This window comes from Pleurodeles waltl, chromosome 3_1 (assembly GCF_031143425.1).
Source record: "Pleurodeles waltl isolate 20211129_DDA chromosome 3_1, aPleWal1.hap1.20221129, whole genome shotgun sequence".
Classification (NCBI taxonomy): Eukaryota; Metazoa; Chordata; class Amphibia; order Caudata; family Salamandridae; genus Pleurodeles; species Pleurodeles waltl.
In genome coordinates, this window is record NC_090440.1 from 1,335,463,659 (window position 1) to 1,335,481,239 (window position 17,581).

At 43.7% G+C, this 17,581-nt stretch overlaps 1 protein-coding gene across 1 annotated transcript in view; it reads right to left on the minus strand.

The window, feature by feature from the left end:
- Positions 1–3,809: 3,809 nt before the first annotated feature.
- BACE1 (beta-secretase 1) overlaps positions 3,810–17,581 on the minus strand; it is a 164,468-nt gene continuing 150,696 nt past the window's right edge. Inside the window, exon 9 of the mRNA XM_069224716.1 lies at positions 3,810–10,438. Coding sequence (XP_069080817.1) covers positions 10,197–10,438 — 242 coding nt within the window. The 3' untranslated portion in view covers positions 3,810–10,196. The remainder of the gene's footprint in view (positions 10,439–17,581) is intronic.

Consider the following 17,581-nt stretch of genomic DNA (forward strand, 5'->3'; position numbering starts at 1 on the left):
AGAATATGGAAGGTGAGTGCTGTGGTAAAACCTTCCCAAATCTTCAATTTTATAGAATCGTCTTTATTTTACTTTTCTTTTTTCCACAAAAACAGCCAATGTATTTCATCACACCTTATCTCCGGCTTATAACACTGATTCTGGTGTCACATCGGGGTATGTGACCCCTTCCTTTTCTGGGGACTACCACACCCGTATTGTATAATGATGTGTGGAGATTGGAACCGTAAGCTTTCTGGGACATACAGACTCATTGAATTATGATATGTGGAGATTGGAACTATGAGCTAAACTGATAAAATGTTATACAAGCCCTGAAGAAGTTCAAATTATTTGAACAAAATGCATTGGTTGATTTTATGGAACAAAGAAAAGTAACATAAAGAAGATTCTATAAAATTGAAGATTTGGGAGTTTCTTTCATTGAGTGCACCTTCCTTTATTGTTTTTTCTACTTTGGTGAAAACGTGTGTAGTGATTGTTCAACTAATTGGCAATACCACATATTGATGAGACCCCACTGTTAACTGGAGGTACCATCTGTAAGCAGGTAGGGTCAGAAGGTGGAAATGAGTGTCACGGAGATCCACAGGCACAATCCAATCCTATGCTTAAAGGCCAGCAACATTTGGCTGAGGGACAGCATCTTGAGCTTGTCCTGCTGAATGGAGGTTTAGTAAACTTACGTTCAGGGTGGTCCAAGGTGTCTGTCCTTTTAAGGGACCAAGATTGTGTGCCCCTCTCCTCTAAAATCACAATGTCTAAGGTCAGAGCCGCCGCTTCCAAGATAGAGACTAGATTCAGAGATCACCTACTCACAGAAGAAGGGACGTGGGTGTTTGGGGGATGTTGGGAGGAAATGCTCGGAGATGAGGTGTGGAAAGGGGACATGTGGAAATATGTAGCCCTTGTGCGTAAGCTGTACCACTCAGCGATCCATAGTAATGTTTTTCAAGTTGGTCATAAACTGAAAGAAAGTATCCTACAGGAAGTTGGTGATGGAGGAGACATTTTAGTGGTTCCATGGACGTAGATGCTGTAGATTAGTGACAGAAGAGTTGCTGACCTGCTCTGTTGTTGGTGGTTGTTGTTAGGGGTATGCTTGCAATGAAAAGGCTGGTACTGTTATGAAATTTGGACCAGTTGGTAAGCTTGCAGTTGCTGTGAGGATGTCCGTTGCAAGGGCTTGAAAATAGAGCTGTTGGAAAACTTTCCCGGTGGAGGCCAGACCCAGCAAGCACACTCTACTGTCACTGTTCTTGAAGCCATTCAGGAAATTTGTCTTGTCCTTGGGGAGATGGTCACTGTTAAAAGATATGTCCATTAATAGGTTTTGGCCATCTTCTGAAAAGCCCGTGGAAGGCACACAGGAGTGTGGTGATGCAGGGAAACTGCTATGGCCGTGGATCAAATCATTATGTCAGCACAATCCAGGACGCACTTCAGAATGTGTTTGGAAACTTACAATCCATTGACTTGCAAATCAGGGAAAGGTTTCTCAATGTGGGCAGAGGAGCTAAATGCAGTCATCTTTTCCGATTTCCAAACGGCTTTGACCTACTGTCCAAGAGGAAACTTGGCAGTGCACAGCACTGAACTACCTAGTGTGAACGTTTTCTTCACGGGCCATCAAACTCTCTGGTCATGGATGTGTCAAGAAGAATTTAAGATCGGAAGGTGGGGGCCTAGATGTTGTGTGATCTATCTGTGAACTGTCTGGTCTAAGAGGTATTCTTCCTAGTAGTTTTAAGAGTGCTTTGTTGGACACCAGCCTGACTTCAAGAAGCATTGAAGGTTTTTATCAAGATGTATTGCTAGTTGGTAAGGGCGATCTATGCCTAGGCTGCTTTCAGTACCACAGGCATAAAACAACAAATTGGCTCTCAGGGAGGGCCATCGGAGTAAGGAACATGCCCCTCTGGAGGTTTTCAGCATTTTGGAGGTCACGATAAAGGCAGGAATTCATGTGATAAGGAGGGAGGAAGTTCTCAGCCTCCGAATCATCTTCCCCAGTGGTCCCATAATCTCTGTTGGACATGTCTTATGCTTAAGCCAAAGGTCGTCTCCAGTCTAGTGATACTCTGTTCTGTAGCAGATACTAGTCATAGAAGGAGACTGGAACTTAATCTCTCACCACTCAAATAATGTTAACTGAGTTTAATGGCTGAAGCGGCATCTAGAACAGCTCTAATAGCATTTCCAACAGTAACATTATGGGTTGTTCCGAAGGCAAAGGGGTCTGTGTCTTAGTAGGCAAAAGCTTCCTTGGAAGTGGCACCAGAATTGGAGCTTGTGGTATTGTGGAATCAGGTGTGCGCTGGTGGAACTGCCAGACCAGGATCAGGTCCACCCTTTAGGAGTGGCCTAAAGGGTTGTGGAGCTGTAATGAAAATATCCTACCTGGATTGTCAAAATACCTTGACCTAGGAAGGGTTGGCGTAAGGGATCAGAAACTCTAGCTTTATCTTTTTCTGAACCAGAATTGGCTCAGACAACGTGGAAGAAATCTCATAGGGGAATTGCACTACCGAGTCTCTGAGGATCCGAGGAGTAGGACAAGTTCCTTGAAAAGGAAGACTTCTCCTTCCTATGGCAATTTGTATTCTTTGTAGTGGGTCGGTCTTTTGGTGTACCTGCCCTGTCAGGTGACTTAGCTGATGGAGGGAAGAGGGACTGCTTATAAGTAATCTTATTACCCGATAATTTGGCTTCCTGCCCCCCGACAGATTTCAAGTGCATGAATGAGCAACAGTCGCATGTCGTGGTTGGATACCAGACACCACATGGAGATTTTGGGTAGATCCCATATGGATATCTCATGATGACACCATGGCAGGATTTACATCCAAGACCTTCGGAGGTGGTATGCGGCCTAGCCACTGTCGAACTGACCAAGGAATTTTGTTGGAAAAACGCGAGAGCTGTAAAGTTGCAGTGAGGTGTGGAAAACATGAAATGACGCAAGTGCGCCTGGCACCACATGCACTTTAATTTTTGTCACATCCTGGGCTGGTGGAGCTGCAAAGTGAGTTGTGCGGTACCACCTGCTGCTACTGGACAGCCACTGGGGTGCCTAGAAGATATTTATGAGGCAGGGAAATCTGAGGGAAGAAACATTTCAGAATTATTTTCATCGTTATGATTCATTAGAACCTGCATAACCCACAATCCGGAAATATGTCCCTTTACTAAACATTGTATGCTGGATGTTTTAAATTAGGCTGGATTGGGTCGACTCATGCTGACCATTTTTTGCTACAAACCACCTCTACGTTTCTAAATTGCAGTTAGACCCACCTTTCATGGAATAATCTGCTGAGGGAGGTTTTCAGTAGATGATAAGTCTGCGGGGATAAGAAGTCAATAGAAAAGTGAGGTACTTCACAAGTATGGCATTTTTTATGACTAAATCCTCCATATTTCCACAGATTCACGGTCACCCTCCTACCACTCTGAATACTGATGGGTACTATTTTTGGGTGTGTTTCGGTAACCACTTTTCCTTACACTGTGGGTGTTTGGTAGCGCCTTCATTGACTGGCATCATCCTGGATTGCTTTGACCCTTCTGAAGCCAGTTAGTGCCTATTGCTAGCATAAAAAATGGATATGAATTTCTGGATCTAGTATGACCGGCAGAGATAGATCAGTAGTTGATAAACCTATAGCAAGGTGGAGTACCAAAACAGCCTCATTTACCCAACAGAACCCCCTGCTGACGACCCCACCAAGCAATCCTGACTCAACTAAAAAGCGCTTTTTTTCTTAGGGAGACGGCTCTTTAGAAAGCAAGAAGCACAGTAGCCCATGACGCTTTTAATCACTTTATTGTAATAATTTATCATGTTAACATTCAGAATTCTTAAAGGTATGCATTACTTCAATGGAATAGTGTGACATTTACAATGGAAAAGCTCCAGGTTTGGGAGTAAAAATGTTGTTTTCCCGCCCTACTTTTATCACCCAGCTCCCCGTACCGCTCACTGTGGCTCTCTGAGCTTTGTTGTACACCCTAAGTCCCGCAACCCTACACATGCTGAGAGGGAAGTAGAGGGCCGGACTGGCCTTTCATTTCACCGGACATTTCCCCGGTGGGCGTGGGGGATTGTAGGCCGGCTTCGAACACCTTTTTCTCCAGCTCCCCCAGCTTAATAGCAGCAAGCAAGGGGGTTGGTGGAGAGAGAAAGGGGCAGCGGCCAAAGGGTGAAAGCACTCAGAAATAGAGAAGAAAGGGGAGGAAAAAGAATAGTGAAAAGAGACAGACTGCGCAAGGAGACGTGGGGGCTAGTTTGAGCATTTTTGCCAGGGCTGCTTTGTTCTCCTGTCAGACCTTGGATAGGAAAAAAGCAGGTTCGCCCGCACCTGGAAAGTCTTTTTATGTGGCATGGTCACCTCTCTGCAGTTTGGTTACATCCGCCAATATTTCACTTCCTGTGTTCAGAAAGTGGTGTGGTGTGGTGTGCCCCCACCCCCACCCCCACCCCCACCCCCACCGCAGGACAAATTGACTTTAGCGTGTTTCGTATGGGTGACTCGTCCATTAGAGGGTTTCTCTTATACTGGGCAATGAGGACATTGCCCATGAAAGGGGTGTGTGATTTTAGGACGAGATACAAAGGGCCTGATCTGTAGGATGGTATACTGCAATTAATATAGACGAGCCGCCAAAATAACTGGTTCATACATTCCTTTAAAAAGAAGGCACAAAAGCCATAGTTCGTCAATCCAAAAAACTTGGCCCCCTTTATTCATTTATCACAAAGGTAACTCATGTATCCCAATTTCGTTCAACGCTTCTTTCGGGAAAGATATTAACATTTCCTCAAATGGTTTTGCATTTTGAAAACTTAAAAACGAGACAAGTTTTTTGGATTCATGGACTATGACGATTTGGTATTTTTTCATGAAATTAAGTTAATTGGAAGGATCGACTAACTGAGGTGCACCCTTCCACATGTCCTATTGCACTGGTGCAAATTAGGGCAGCATCCTGCACACTTTGTGGAGCATGAGGTGTCCCAGAGGGGCCGGTGGCACACAGAGTCCATATGTATCATTGTGCCTCGTTAGCATCAGTCACATGGGCTAGGATAGCAGGCTCACCCATGCTGGTGGTATCTGGAACGCCTGGTGCTAATGGACACAACCCATGGGTCTGTAAAGGCTTTCCCCCCACTGCACGGGACTGGCAATATGGGTTGTGATAAGCAGTCAGGATGTGGCTTGTCTGGCGTCGAAAATAATCAGTTGCGGGCAGAGTAGTGCATATTTAATTTGTTGTAATTGTATTTGTGTAGCGCTTAATGTCCCTGACGAGGCGCTGAATCGCTTTTTGACGGGTAGCACACTGCTTTGGAATGCAAATGATTAGTGGTGGATTAGTATAGGGAAATACAACGTATTCATTTGAGCAGTGGAGACGCAAGTCTGTTACTTTGAATAGAATAAAGGAGGGAAAAGTCTTCAGTGTTATTTGGTTCTTTCAGGGACCATCTCTAGACTCGCCTTTTCGGAGGAAATGTAAATCAAATGCATTAACAGTACTGCACAACGCAGGAGATGTTGTTTTACAGAAGATCCTTCTCATCATCTCTCCAGGTTAGTTTGTTGTCTTTACGGCCAGTTGAGCGGTCAACCGAAGGTGGACCTCTTTTTGCTCTGCCGAATTGCACCCAATAAATTCACCCATTTCCAACAAAAGTGGCTCCTGAAACAATATGGCATCTCCAGAATGAGACCGGTGGTGATTTTGCCCAGCCTTGGTCACGTCTCCAGGGTTGGTGCTACCAGCAGAGTGCTGCTGTGATTGGACCATGTCTTTGCAATATCTGAACTAGGTTTGATTGATATGCACCAACCATGTGCTTAGTGTAGCCTCATACAACAAATGGGCTACTTCATAGAAGTAAAGATCAGGAGAAACTACAAGAAACAAATCTCAGAGAGACAACAGGGGGTGGGTGATGGCAAGGTCCTCTTTTGGATGGGTCACACCACATGAAAGTACAGTCATTATCCTCCTTGACATCAAGAAACAGGGGGCAAACTGCCCATCTTCTTGGCTGATTCAAAGCCGAGGTAGACATCAGTGACCATCTTCTTGATGAAGTTATCATTGGACATGGCATAATCTTCACAATGTGGACATCTTTGGGGAGTGCTGCGATTTCTAGTTTTCCAGGCACAATATCACAGGGCAGAGCCAAAGTGTTACTTTACCAGTCAGTGAAAGGGCCTAGTAGCCAGTGCAACTTTCCACTGAAGGATAAGTATGGTATGACCCCACCGTTTGTCATCCCAATTTAAACTCTGCTGGAAATGGCAATACTGCCCACCTTTGCAGCAAAGAAGTAACAAGAATGGCAGCACTGTCTGCTTTCATAGGTAAGTCATCACGAGGGGGAGAGAAACATTCCACCTTGCCATGAGAAAGTTACTAGAGAAAGTAATGTTGATCATGGCAACACAGTTCAACCTAACAATTGAGACATGTTAAATTATATATATATATATATAAAAAAAGAACAGCAGCAAGTTCTACAAATTACAACTTTTACAACTCTTGCCCCGATCTGTCTGGTGCATTAGTGGTCTAGATATGTCAAAGGTAAATTATACAGAAATATATACAACTCACTCAGTGAACGTTAACATAAAAAGTGAATTATTTTAAATTAATAAAACCTAATGGAATGGTAATGAAAAATTGCTAAAATGCCATATTACCTTACTTTCTGTACCATGCTTACAGGGAGTAACCCGGAACTGATGAATGAGAGGTTTTGAGGAGATGTTTTCTCAAAGGCTGTACCTGAGGCTTTCCTGTGGTCTGGGGGCTCCGGGTTTGACATGTATTCCTTTTAAGTGTTTTTTTTTCCCCACAATGCCCCTGGCCGGGTGAGTCCCCATATGGTTCTGATGTGCCTTATCTGGTGCTGCAGAGAAGCCCGGTTTCAGATGTCCCTATTTGCCTGTATTGCTTCTTGGCTAAATAAACGGTCCTCTTTGGGGTCTGAAAGCTTTGCTCCATGGACATCATATTCTAGCTGAGACAATCTTACTTCTGTCCCTATGGAAATGGCTTGTACCTATAGGGTGGTGCTCACTACACTGGCATTGAAGTAGGCCGCAAGCAGGTCACTTCCTTTAAGGAGATTACCCAAATTAACGGTTTGCCTGGGATCGTGGTGGCTCTAGGGGTGTGGTACTGCACATACAGAAGTATTATTTAAATGAATACTTCAGTGGTGCCTCAGCCATCATAAAATTAGCGTCCACAAACTGCGTTCGGAAAGAAGAAGCGCTGTGCTTCGTGCCACAAAGCGTGCTAGAACTGTTACCTTTCAAAAACTATGTTCTCAGTATGAGCATTAGAGTTGGGAGACAGAAGGAGGTTTCATACCAAGTTCTGAGGAAAATAAGGTGATGGATATTGTAGGAGAACAGCGTGGTTCTGTGTTGCTAGTGAGGGAGCACCACTTAAGTTTCCACCTCTTGGATGTTTTGGGAAAATGATGTTATTGCCACAATGCGTGGAACCAGATCTGAGTGAAGAAAGTGTAATGGCCACAGGTAAAGCAGGAGACTCCGCCCACTGGGGGTACTGTCTGGGCCAGACTCGTCTGCCACTTGTAATGACTCATTGTTTGTTGTGTTTGATTTGGAGAGAGATCATCAGAGGCAGCTCCTCAGCTATGGCGGAGGAGCGTTGCCACCCCTCCCAAACCCCCCTCCCCCGCCGGTAGCAACCGCTGCAAATCCTTTAACAATGAAAGGATAATAAACTACATTTATTATCCTTTTATTGTTAAAGGGGCGTGGCATTGGGAATGACAGGGACGAGGGGAGTGGACTGTGCACTCCCCTCATTGTGCATGTATGTTTGGTCGGCAGTCTCGGGCTGGCCAAACACACATGCGCACAGGGCTCTCTCCAGCCTGGCACTGTGTTGCCGAACTGGAGTGAGCTTGCACAGGCTCCCAGTCTGTCTGAGAGTGCCCTGGCTGGGTAGTCCCAGCCAATCCTAACGCTGCTCTGAGCAGTGTGAGGAATGGCTGTAGGGCAGGCTGGGAGCCTGTGCCTGCAGCCTGCTGAGGAGACAGAGGTGTGGCGGCAGAGCACAGCGTGCAGGTAAGTTTATTATTTTTTTTTAAATTGATAATATTCCCCCGCCACTCCCCCTGCTCTTCCGCCCTCTGTAAACACACGCGAGCCGCAACTGGAGAACATTTCCTCCATACTCTACCAAAATCAGTCAGATTTTGTTTTTACCCTGAATTTCCCCAACTATTACAGTGCTCTTATGTGGTGCAGCAGGATTTTTAGTGTGAGCATGGTTCAAGTCCACTATTCTAGAGCCCAGACTGCATGAAGAACACCGGAAATTAATGAGATGTCAAACCTTCTGCATCACCCACACCAGAGGCCCCAATGCTGAATCATTATCACATAAACTAGGGTGGCAGTGTTGGGAATCATATGCACCACACACAAGAGAAACTGAAAAGACATTGAATATTCAGCATTTCCTGTGCCAGAAATCGATTTGATATCAAATCTGCATCAATCACACCAGACCTGGCTTCCAATATTTTGTACCAAGCACAACAGAGACCATGAAGTCAAACGTTCTAAAGCAACACCAGCAGAGATCGTGGTACAAACGTTTCTACATCAATCACACCAGAAACTATAACATAAAAATAATTTGCATCAACCACAACAGAGACAAAGACATCCAATTTTCACCATCATCCCCACGGGAGACTGACGCAAGACCAAACGTTCTATGTCAACCAAAATAGAGAAGAGAACGTTAAACTTTCTGCACTGACCACGTGAGATATGATGTCAACTTTGCATCACCAAATCAGCCCATGTTATTAAAACCTTCTGCACAGACACCTCAGACCGTAAAGCGAAACCATATGCATCAAACACATTAGAAACTGGCGTGACAGTAAACCTTCTGCATCAATACCAATGCAAACCATGACATAAAAATATTTCTAGCAGTGGCACAAGAGCCTGGAGGCTGTTGTGAAATGAACGAGTCTAAATCACCCACAACAGATTTTGTAATTAAAATGAACTGATGCCTTTTGCAGCACTAGATGCGGACATGACTGAATCATCCACATCAAAGACTGTCAAGCTATTGAAGGGCCTACATCGCTTGCATCATCTCCATCGAGGGGTAGAGGCAGTCACACTCATCAGCATCAGAGACTGAATGGGATGGCACACAAGCTGAACAGTTGGAGGTTATCTTAGGGGGTAGGGTTATTTGGAGGGGTAGTCATGTTGAAACAGTTTTAATATTTAACAGGATGAGCATTTATGGATAATCTGTTGGTTGACAAACTGCCTTTGATACAAATTGACGTAGTGGTTGTGTTTTTCAGGGAAGAGGTAATAATGGCTGCAGAAGAATTGGAGGCCACGTGTAGCATGTGCACTCTGAGGTGACTGCCGGCCACACAGAGGAAGCACAATCAGGCTATCACACGAGTCAAGCCGAACTGTAACCAAACAAACTCAGAAAGACTCTTGCAGAAAATTAGTTTCGTACTCACAGACTCACTCGGTATTACATCCATCTTCACACTGACACCAGTTTAGCATAGAGACATGCTTTCAAACTATTGGAATGGCAAATCCCAGCCACGGACACTTGTACTATCAGCAGTACAAGGGTTGTTACTCTGCAACAGACACAATTTTCCATACTGACACGTGCTGTGAAATTTTTAGACTGATGCACCCGTGCTTAAGAACAGAACAGAACAGAACACAACACACTCAGTCACACAGCAACCTCCATGTGGTTACAGTAGGATTTCCATTGACACACGTGGCCACTGCATAGATTCAGGACACGGAGCACACATCCAAGCAGTGAGGTGAAAGACACTTAGGGCCATATGTACGAATACATTTTCCCATAGACTCAGAATGGGCAAAACTGCTTGCTACATCTGGCCCTTAGTACCCCATAGCTTCATGCCAGTAATTCGGTGTCCATCAGTACAGTGTGCCCAACTGACAAAGTTCGGTGTTCCCCAATCAGATTCTCCTAGATCTGTCCCTTCCCCAGTTCATGACCCCCATCCCCTGCGTACCAATGCCTCCCACAGCTCTGTGAGGCCTTCTTTCCGAGGGGCATTCTAGTGCCAGTCAGGATAGGAGGGGCAGGGTTCACTTGAGCAGGGAGATGTCGTCAGCAAAGTCGTCACCGCCACGGCGTAGACAACGACAGCAACGCCACTGGAACACCATTAGGCATAGTGGTAGCATGAAAAGTGCGCAGATGGCTGCCATGATGTAGGCGATGGTCATTAGTGTGGATTCGTCGGTCTGGGGAATGTTGTAACCACAGTCGTCCATATCCGAGCCGAAAAAGGGGCCAGCCACTGCAGCGGTGCGGTACTCGTCATGAGCTGCAGGAAAGAGAAAGTATCATTAATACAAGGCGTGTCTTACTGCACTTCGTCTTTTTAAAATATTGGGCGGTGCCAAAGAATTTCAACAGTCGAGAGAGATCAACTTGATCTTACTGGCTACATACAGAACTCTACTGGAAATGCTGAGCTTCTGATTTACATTCCCACACTATCAACAGAGCATGCGCTCAAAGACTACATGATGGCTGAAAAGACGACCGTGCAGTGAACTATTATCAAAATCTTCAATGCTGAAGCCACCAGGTACACTGTGGCTTAAAAATTATTTTGTTTTGACGTCCAGTAAAATGACATTTGCACATTAGCAATATTCGTTCTAATTTAACAAACAGAGAACACTTTACAGCAGTCTTTGTCGTGTATATTTAAATATATTCTAAATATTTATTTCTGTTACTCTTCTTTTTATTCATAAAACACAACGCCTACACACAAAGTCAAACATGAATTAAACCTGATCCTGTTATTTCAACATAAGCTAAGATAGCGCATCCTGTAAATTAATTGCAAGAAATATTTCGCAACGACAAAAATAATAAATTGCTTGCAAATTATTTATGTCAAGCCTAATCATCGTTACTCTTTTTTTTTTTTTTTAAGGACTGACCCTTTCTATATTGTGTATCACTTTTTTCCTGTAGTAATGTTTTTCATTAAGAAGTAAAGGGATCCCAACCTATGTTCCACGGAAACCCTTTAGTAATTAGTCCGCCTTTAAGGGTAGGTTTTTTGTCTACATAATTTTTTCTAAAAGTTTGTATTGCATTATCGATGTAATTGTTAAAACAAAAAAACGTTCATGACCTGGTAAGGGACTGATCATGTTTGAAAGTGTGGCTGTAAGTCTTTCCAGGGCATATGTTATTTCAGATAAAGACTCCCACAGGGTCACTTTTTATGGTCATGAGACTTACTAAGTTATTATTTGAAATGGTAGTTCGCTCTTATTTCATGGAAATACTAACACAAATTATTTCTACATTCTTCCTACCTCTACAAATTGTATCTAGTTATAATTTGACTATTTTGATAGAAGTGGTTAGAATATGAGCTTTTCATCAGAGTTCCCCCAAAAAATGATTGTGTCAGTTGTATAGATATTACGTTTAAATAAAATGAACTCTTACTACTTATTAAACACTAACACAGGACAATGTGTTATCCCGTTTGTGCTAAACTCTTTCTTAAAATGTATACAAGAGCTTACATGATAGTCTTCAGGTCAGCAGCAGACAAAGAAGCCGCCTGTTCTACCCTCTTCATATATACCGCTCTCGATGACACTAAGGCCATATTTATACTTTTTGACGCTAAACTGCGCTAACGCAGTTTAGCGTCAAAAAAATTAGCGCCGTCTAACGCCATTCTGAAGCGCCATGCGGGCGGCGTATTTATAGAATGGCGTTAGCCGACCGGCGCTGCCTGGTGTGCGTGGAAAAAAACCACGTACACCAGGCAGCGCCGGCGTGGGGGAAAATGCCGTATGGGCGTCTCAAAATGGGGCAAGTCAGGTTGAATCCAAAAAATCGTCTTAACCTGATTTGCGCCATTTTTTTACGACGCCCATCCCCCATTAACATGACTCCTGTCTTAGCAAAGACAGGAGTCATGCCCCCTTGCCCAATGGCCATGCCCAGGGGACTTCTGTCCCCTGGGCATGGTCATTGGGCATAGTGGCATGTAGGGGGGCACAAATCAGGCCCCCCTATGCCACAAAAAAAAATAAAAAAAATACTTACCTGAACTTACCTTAATGTCCCTGGGGTGGGTCCCTCCATCCTTGGGTGTCCTCCTGGGGTGGGCAAGGGTGGCAGGGGGTGTCCCTGGGGGCAGGGGAGGGCACCTCTGGGCTCATTCTGAGCCCACAGGTCCCTTAACGCCTGCCCTGACCCAGGTGTTAAAATCCAGCGCAAATGCGGGGTTTTTTGCCCCGCCCACTCCCGGGCGTGATTTTTGCCCGGGAGTATAAATACCACGCACATGCCTGGGAGTCATTTTTTTAGACGGGAACGCCTACCTTGCATCTCATTAACGCAAGGAAGGTGTTCACGCAAAAAAATGACGCTAACTCCATGGACTTTGGCGCTAGACGCGTCTAACGCCAAAGTATAAATATGGAGTTAGTTTTGCGTCGAAATTGCGTCAAAAAAAACAACGCAATTTCGGCACAAACGGAGTATAAATATGCCCCTAAACACCTGAGCTCTCTCTGCTCTATCTATATTTCCTGTGATTGGTTTAGAATAACAACATTCCTAACAGTCTTATTTAGCAACTATGTCGGATACTGAAAGGTAAGCTGCAAAATCATACTTGCAGCCATTTGTTAGTTTCTCATGCTTATTTCTCTGTCATCAGCTGCAGAGGGTGGGCCAAAGCGCGAACACTCACCCCAGACAATGTACTATTTAGGAGGTATGTATCAACCGACACAGACTAATATGTTACACTTCGTATTCCAAACTTATTATGTGGTGCTCCTGTAGGGTCACTGTTAAACACACCATTTCCCAGGGTACTCCCTACAGTGTTTGTACTCTAGAGAAGTACGCAACCATCTTGATTACATTAAATGGTGTGGCAAACTTATTATATGATCTGTTCTCTATTCTCATTTTCCAATTGCAACAGGCTAATACAGCACTTCGATGAAATGACATAATTGCAGAAAGCAATATACCCTGGTTCACATTTTAAAATGTATTCTCTAGAAGAGGCGGCGATATGAACAGAAGCATAAACAAGGGGAGTTGTTTTGTATGTATAACACTTGAAGTTAAAAGAAGGAAAAAATAGTGTCAAAATGCACTGAATTAATGAGAACGATGGGAGGAGCAGTGAAGTGTCTTCACTGCGGGACTTTTGGAAGATCACTGCCACAAGATTTTAGTTAGAAGTATTCTGAAGGAGATTTGTTAATATACATTCTCTATAATTAGAACATCAGTGTGATCCTTTGTAATTGGTAAGTTATTAACTCAAGAGTCAGACGACAGGGTTTCGTTGCAACATAGCATCTACTGTTACTACGGTGTTAATAAACAGATGCATCCACTTGGGTCTGCTTTAAATTTAATTTGGAAACCAGTTACTTTAATTGGCGAGTTGTTTGACTATTTAGAGAACAGACAATATAAAGTGATCAAAATAGATCGCTGCTGCAGTAGAAACATTGCTGGGAGCGTTCATATAAGTGATGCTGAATAACAATTACTCTAGAGTAGAGCGGACTAATATGGGTTCCAATTTTAGGAATACAAAATTTAACATTTTACGTCGTATCAGTTGATAATCCACCATGCAAAGTAAAAACAATTTACTTCCCCCGGGTAACCATCTTCTTAGTGGAATCTCTTTCTACCTGCATATTCCTCAACTATTGACATTTTACCAAGTAGCCAGGCCGGATATTAAGGGTTAAACAGCTCTCCTACATCAATAGGTGGCACCTCAGATTCGGTTTCCACCCTGGGTATGACATCAAAGAGCCATATAAGGCATCACTCCGGTGCACTAACAGCAGTTTCCAGTTCTTTTTTTTCATTTTTCACATCCTCTAAAGCAGCGATGAGGCTGATGAGATTGACAGAACTTGCAGTAGACCAAAACTAACTTGTGTACACTATTAAAAGTCACACAATCAGTCTTCAGAATGGGAAGGTGGACGAAATTGGTAAAAAATCTGCATGTAGATAGAATATCCACTAGAAAGATCTTTGTCAATGTAAGTAGCCTGTTCTTCTGGTTGATACTTTTACCTGCATATTCATCACCTCTGGAATCATTGCCCAAGGTATACCTCCAAGAGGATGTGTCTGAGAAGATGATCAATCCAGCAAGTCCTATAACACGGATTTGGCAAAATTGCCATCCCTATGGACTTCAGAACTGAGGCAATAATGTCTGGTAAAAGTGTGGACTGAGCCCACACCACAGCCCAGCAGATATCCAGATCAGGAACATCCCTAGACAATGCTGAAGATGATTTTTTTACTCTAGTGGAATGGGCCCTGATATCTTCATAATGCTCTTACTTGCCGCAACAGATGTTGAAGCAAAACATGATCCAGTGTGAAATTTTGCACTTTGGAATCTCCTCATCTTTCTTGGAATCAGCATGGCCAAGGAAAAGCTGATCATCAGTATGATACTCGTGGTCCTAAGTCTCCAGCAAAGATCCAGATGGTGCAGTCACTCTTCTTTGGTGGAAATGGTGAAATGGGTAGAATGTCGGCAGATGCACAGATTCATATGAAACTGGGTAATCACCATTGAGAGGAAGGAAACCCTGGGTGAATGGCAGGTTTCTCTGGGAATATGAGATAAAGGGATGGAAAAAGAAAAACTATGCAGCTCGTTAACGCACTGCAATGGGGGTAATGGCAACCAAGAACAGTCTTAAACTTAAGCAGCAGCAAAAACACAATTGTGATTGAACTGTAAGTCCAAACTCATGAGGATCATGTGCGCCAGGTTAAGGTCCAAGTTAGGTATCCCAAAGGGAGAGGAGGGAAATAGAGCAATCCCTTCAGAAAATCAATAATAGAAACTTGAATAATGACAGCCGAATCAGGAAAAAAATAAAGGTCAGAAAGGCCAATAGCTAACCCTTAACAGTGCCCACAGCAGATATTTGCAGGAAAGCATGAATCACAACACATCAGACAAATTTCCCTTGAGGGGGTCAACTTTATCTTTGCCACAGGAGGAAATGAGATGCAACCAACATCCAGAAAAAACAGATTCGATAGAGGGGCAAAGAGCTGACAAGATCATGTCTCACCAGGGCTGCAGGGAAGGACAGAGTAGCTCATATTACTGTGTTCAATTTCCACGCATGAATGTGGAAGTTTGACGGTTTGGATGCAGAACATGTCCCTCCCATTGCTATTGGGGGTCCACTATAAGCGGAAGAGGGGATATAGGGATAAGTTGAGCAGACTTGAGTGCCACATTGTCTGGGAACAGTTTGTGTCAAGATCTGGTTTTCTAAATGGCGAAGCTGAAGGGCTTTTCTTTTATTTTCTTGAGTCCAAGTCAATGCGTGCCACCGCCAGAAGATTGCTTCTCATCCAGATTGAAATTCTACTTAAATCACAGCAACCAAAAAAACAAAACCGGGAAAAACCGAGATCTCAAAAGAAGCAGAGGCAAATTGGCAATACAGGACATTAAGATTTACAATGAGCAGGGAAAAAACAGCTTTTACAGGTTCTTACTGGCGCAAGAAAGCAATTGTGACACACTGAAAATAAAACTTGAGTCTGGTTTTATAGTCTTCACTGCCCCTTAACTTAGAAGTTACTTCCTGTCACCTTGAATTGGGCTGACCTGTAAAGTAAAGAACAATGGACCTCAGCTGAATGTAATTTATGGCCTGGTAAATATCCAGCAGAAAAATGACGGAATGGACTCTTAAAAGGTAATTTAATGCCGACCAAAAGGAATTCTTAGAGCTCAGATCCTCTCTGATCGCAGATGTGGAGTGGAAGGCAAACAATTCTGACAAGGAACCCGAAAAAGTATGAAGTGCTTTCTGTTTCAAGTACTAGCTGCTGGAACCAACCTGAATGCAGAGCATTACTGAGGGAAATCAAGATAAAGCATTTCAGTACTTGGTACTTAGTGGCTGTAGTGAAAGTCTATTCCACCCCTTTTATTTACAAAAAAAAGAAAGTGACAATATAACAAGGATGCAGATTAAACTTGCTTACCTTTAAGATGCGCTCTGACTTTCAGAACCTCCAAGTGAGGGGAATCACATTGTGCGCTTGATGTCATCTAAAGTATGCATGAGAGATCAGGGCGCAGGCACAAGTGTGAGCGATGTCCTCCATTTAAGTACAATACACTAAGCCATGAAGCACAGTTCGGAGGAATACAGCACCAGTGGTACACAGATGAGATACATTTCTATAATTTTCATTATAAATCATGCACGTCAAGGCCTTATGACTGCGACAATGAGCCTCATTTATATTTCTCCTCCTTAATAATTCTCTAGTGTGTGACCACAAAGGGCTCCCTATGCATTCCCCCACTGGGTGCCATCTCTAAACCCATTAGGGGCAAGGAACAGTTTGGGATTTTCACCTTTCATCTGTTAGAGCCCAGGAAGGGGCTCGTGGTCTTTATGAACAATGAACTACTTGGGAGTAGTCAGGGCTTCTTAAAATAGGTTCAGAGCACATGGCCTGTTTTAGATCCTCAAAGGCTTTTTGACAGCTAGCTGTTCATAAGACTTTCTTGGGCATTCTCTTTCAGGTGAGGACATTAAGAGGGGCTACAATGGAGCCACATAGTTCTTAATGAACGTTCTGTAATATCCAGTGAGGTCTAAAAAGGCTCTTACCTGGGTTGAAGTACTGGGGGTGTCCAATCTACTATAGGTTGGATTTCCCCCTGTAGTGGTTGAATATGGCCTTCACCTACCCGGTGGCCCAGATACACAACCTTCCCCTGTCCTATCTGGCACTTGGAGGCCTTGATAGTGAAGTCTGCTTTCTGCAGAGCCTCTAAAAACATTCCACAGGTGGACCAGGTTATTCTCCCAGGTGGAGCTAAAGACATCTATATCATCAAGATAAGCTTCACTTTAGGCTTCCAATCCTTGGAGGACTGTATTCACCAGCCTCTGAAATGTGGCAGGTGTATTTTTAAGACCAAAGGGCATCACTGTAAAGTGATAATGCCTTCCAATGGTTGAAAGTGCTGTTTTTGATTTAGCATCATCTGATAATTTGATCTGTCAATAGCCTGCAGTCAAATCAAATGTGCTAAGATACTTGGCAGGTGCCAGTGTATCTATTAGCTCATCTGCCCTAGGGATAGAATGAGCATCTGTCTTTGTGACAGTGTTGAGCTCCCTATAGTCAACACAAAACCTAAATTCTCTTTTCCCATTCTAAGAGAGAGGTTTTGGGACCAGCACCACTGGGCTAGCCCAGGGGCTATCAGAGTGCTCAATGACTCCCAGACCCAGCATCTTTTGCACCTCTGCTTTGATGCAGTCTCTGACATGGTGAGGTTGCCTATAGATTTTGCTTTTTATGAGCAAACTGCACCCTCTATCTATGGTGTGTTCACACCATTTTGTATGACCAGGTGTTAGAGAGAGAA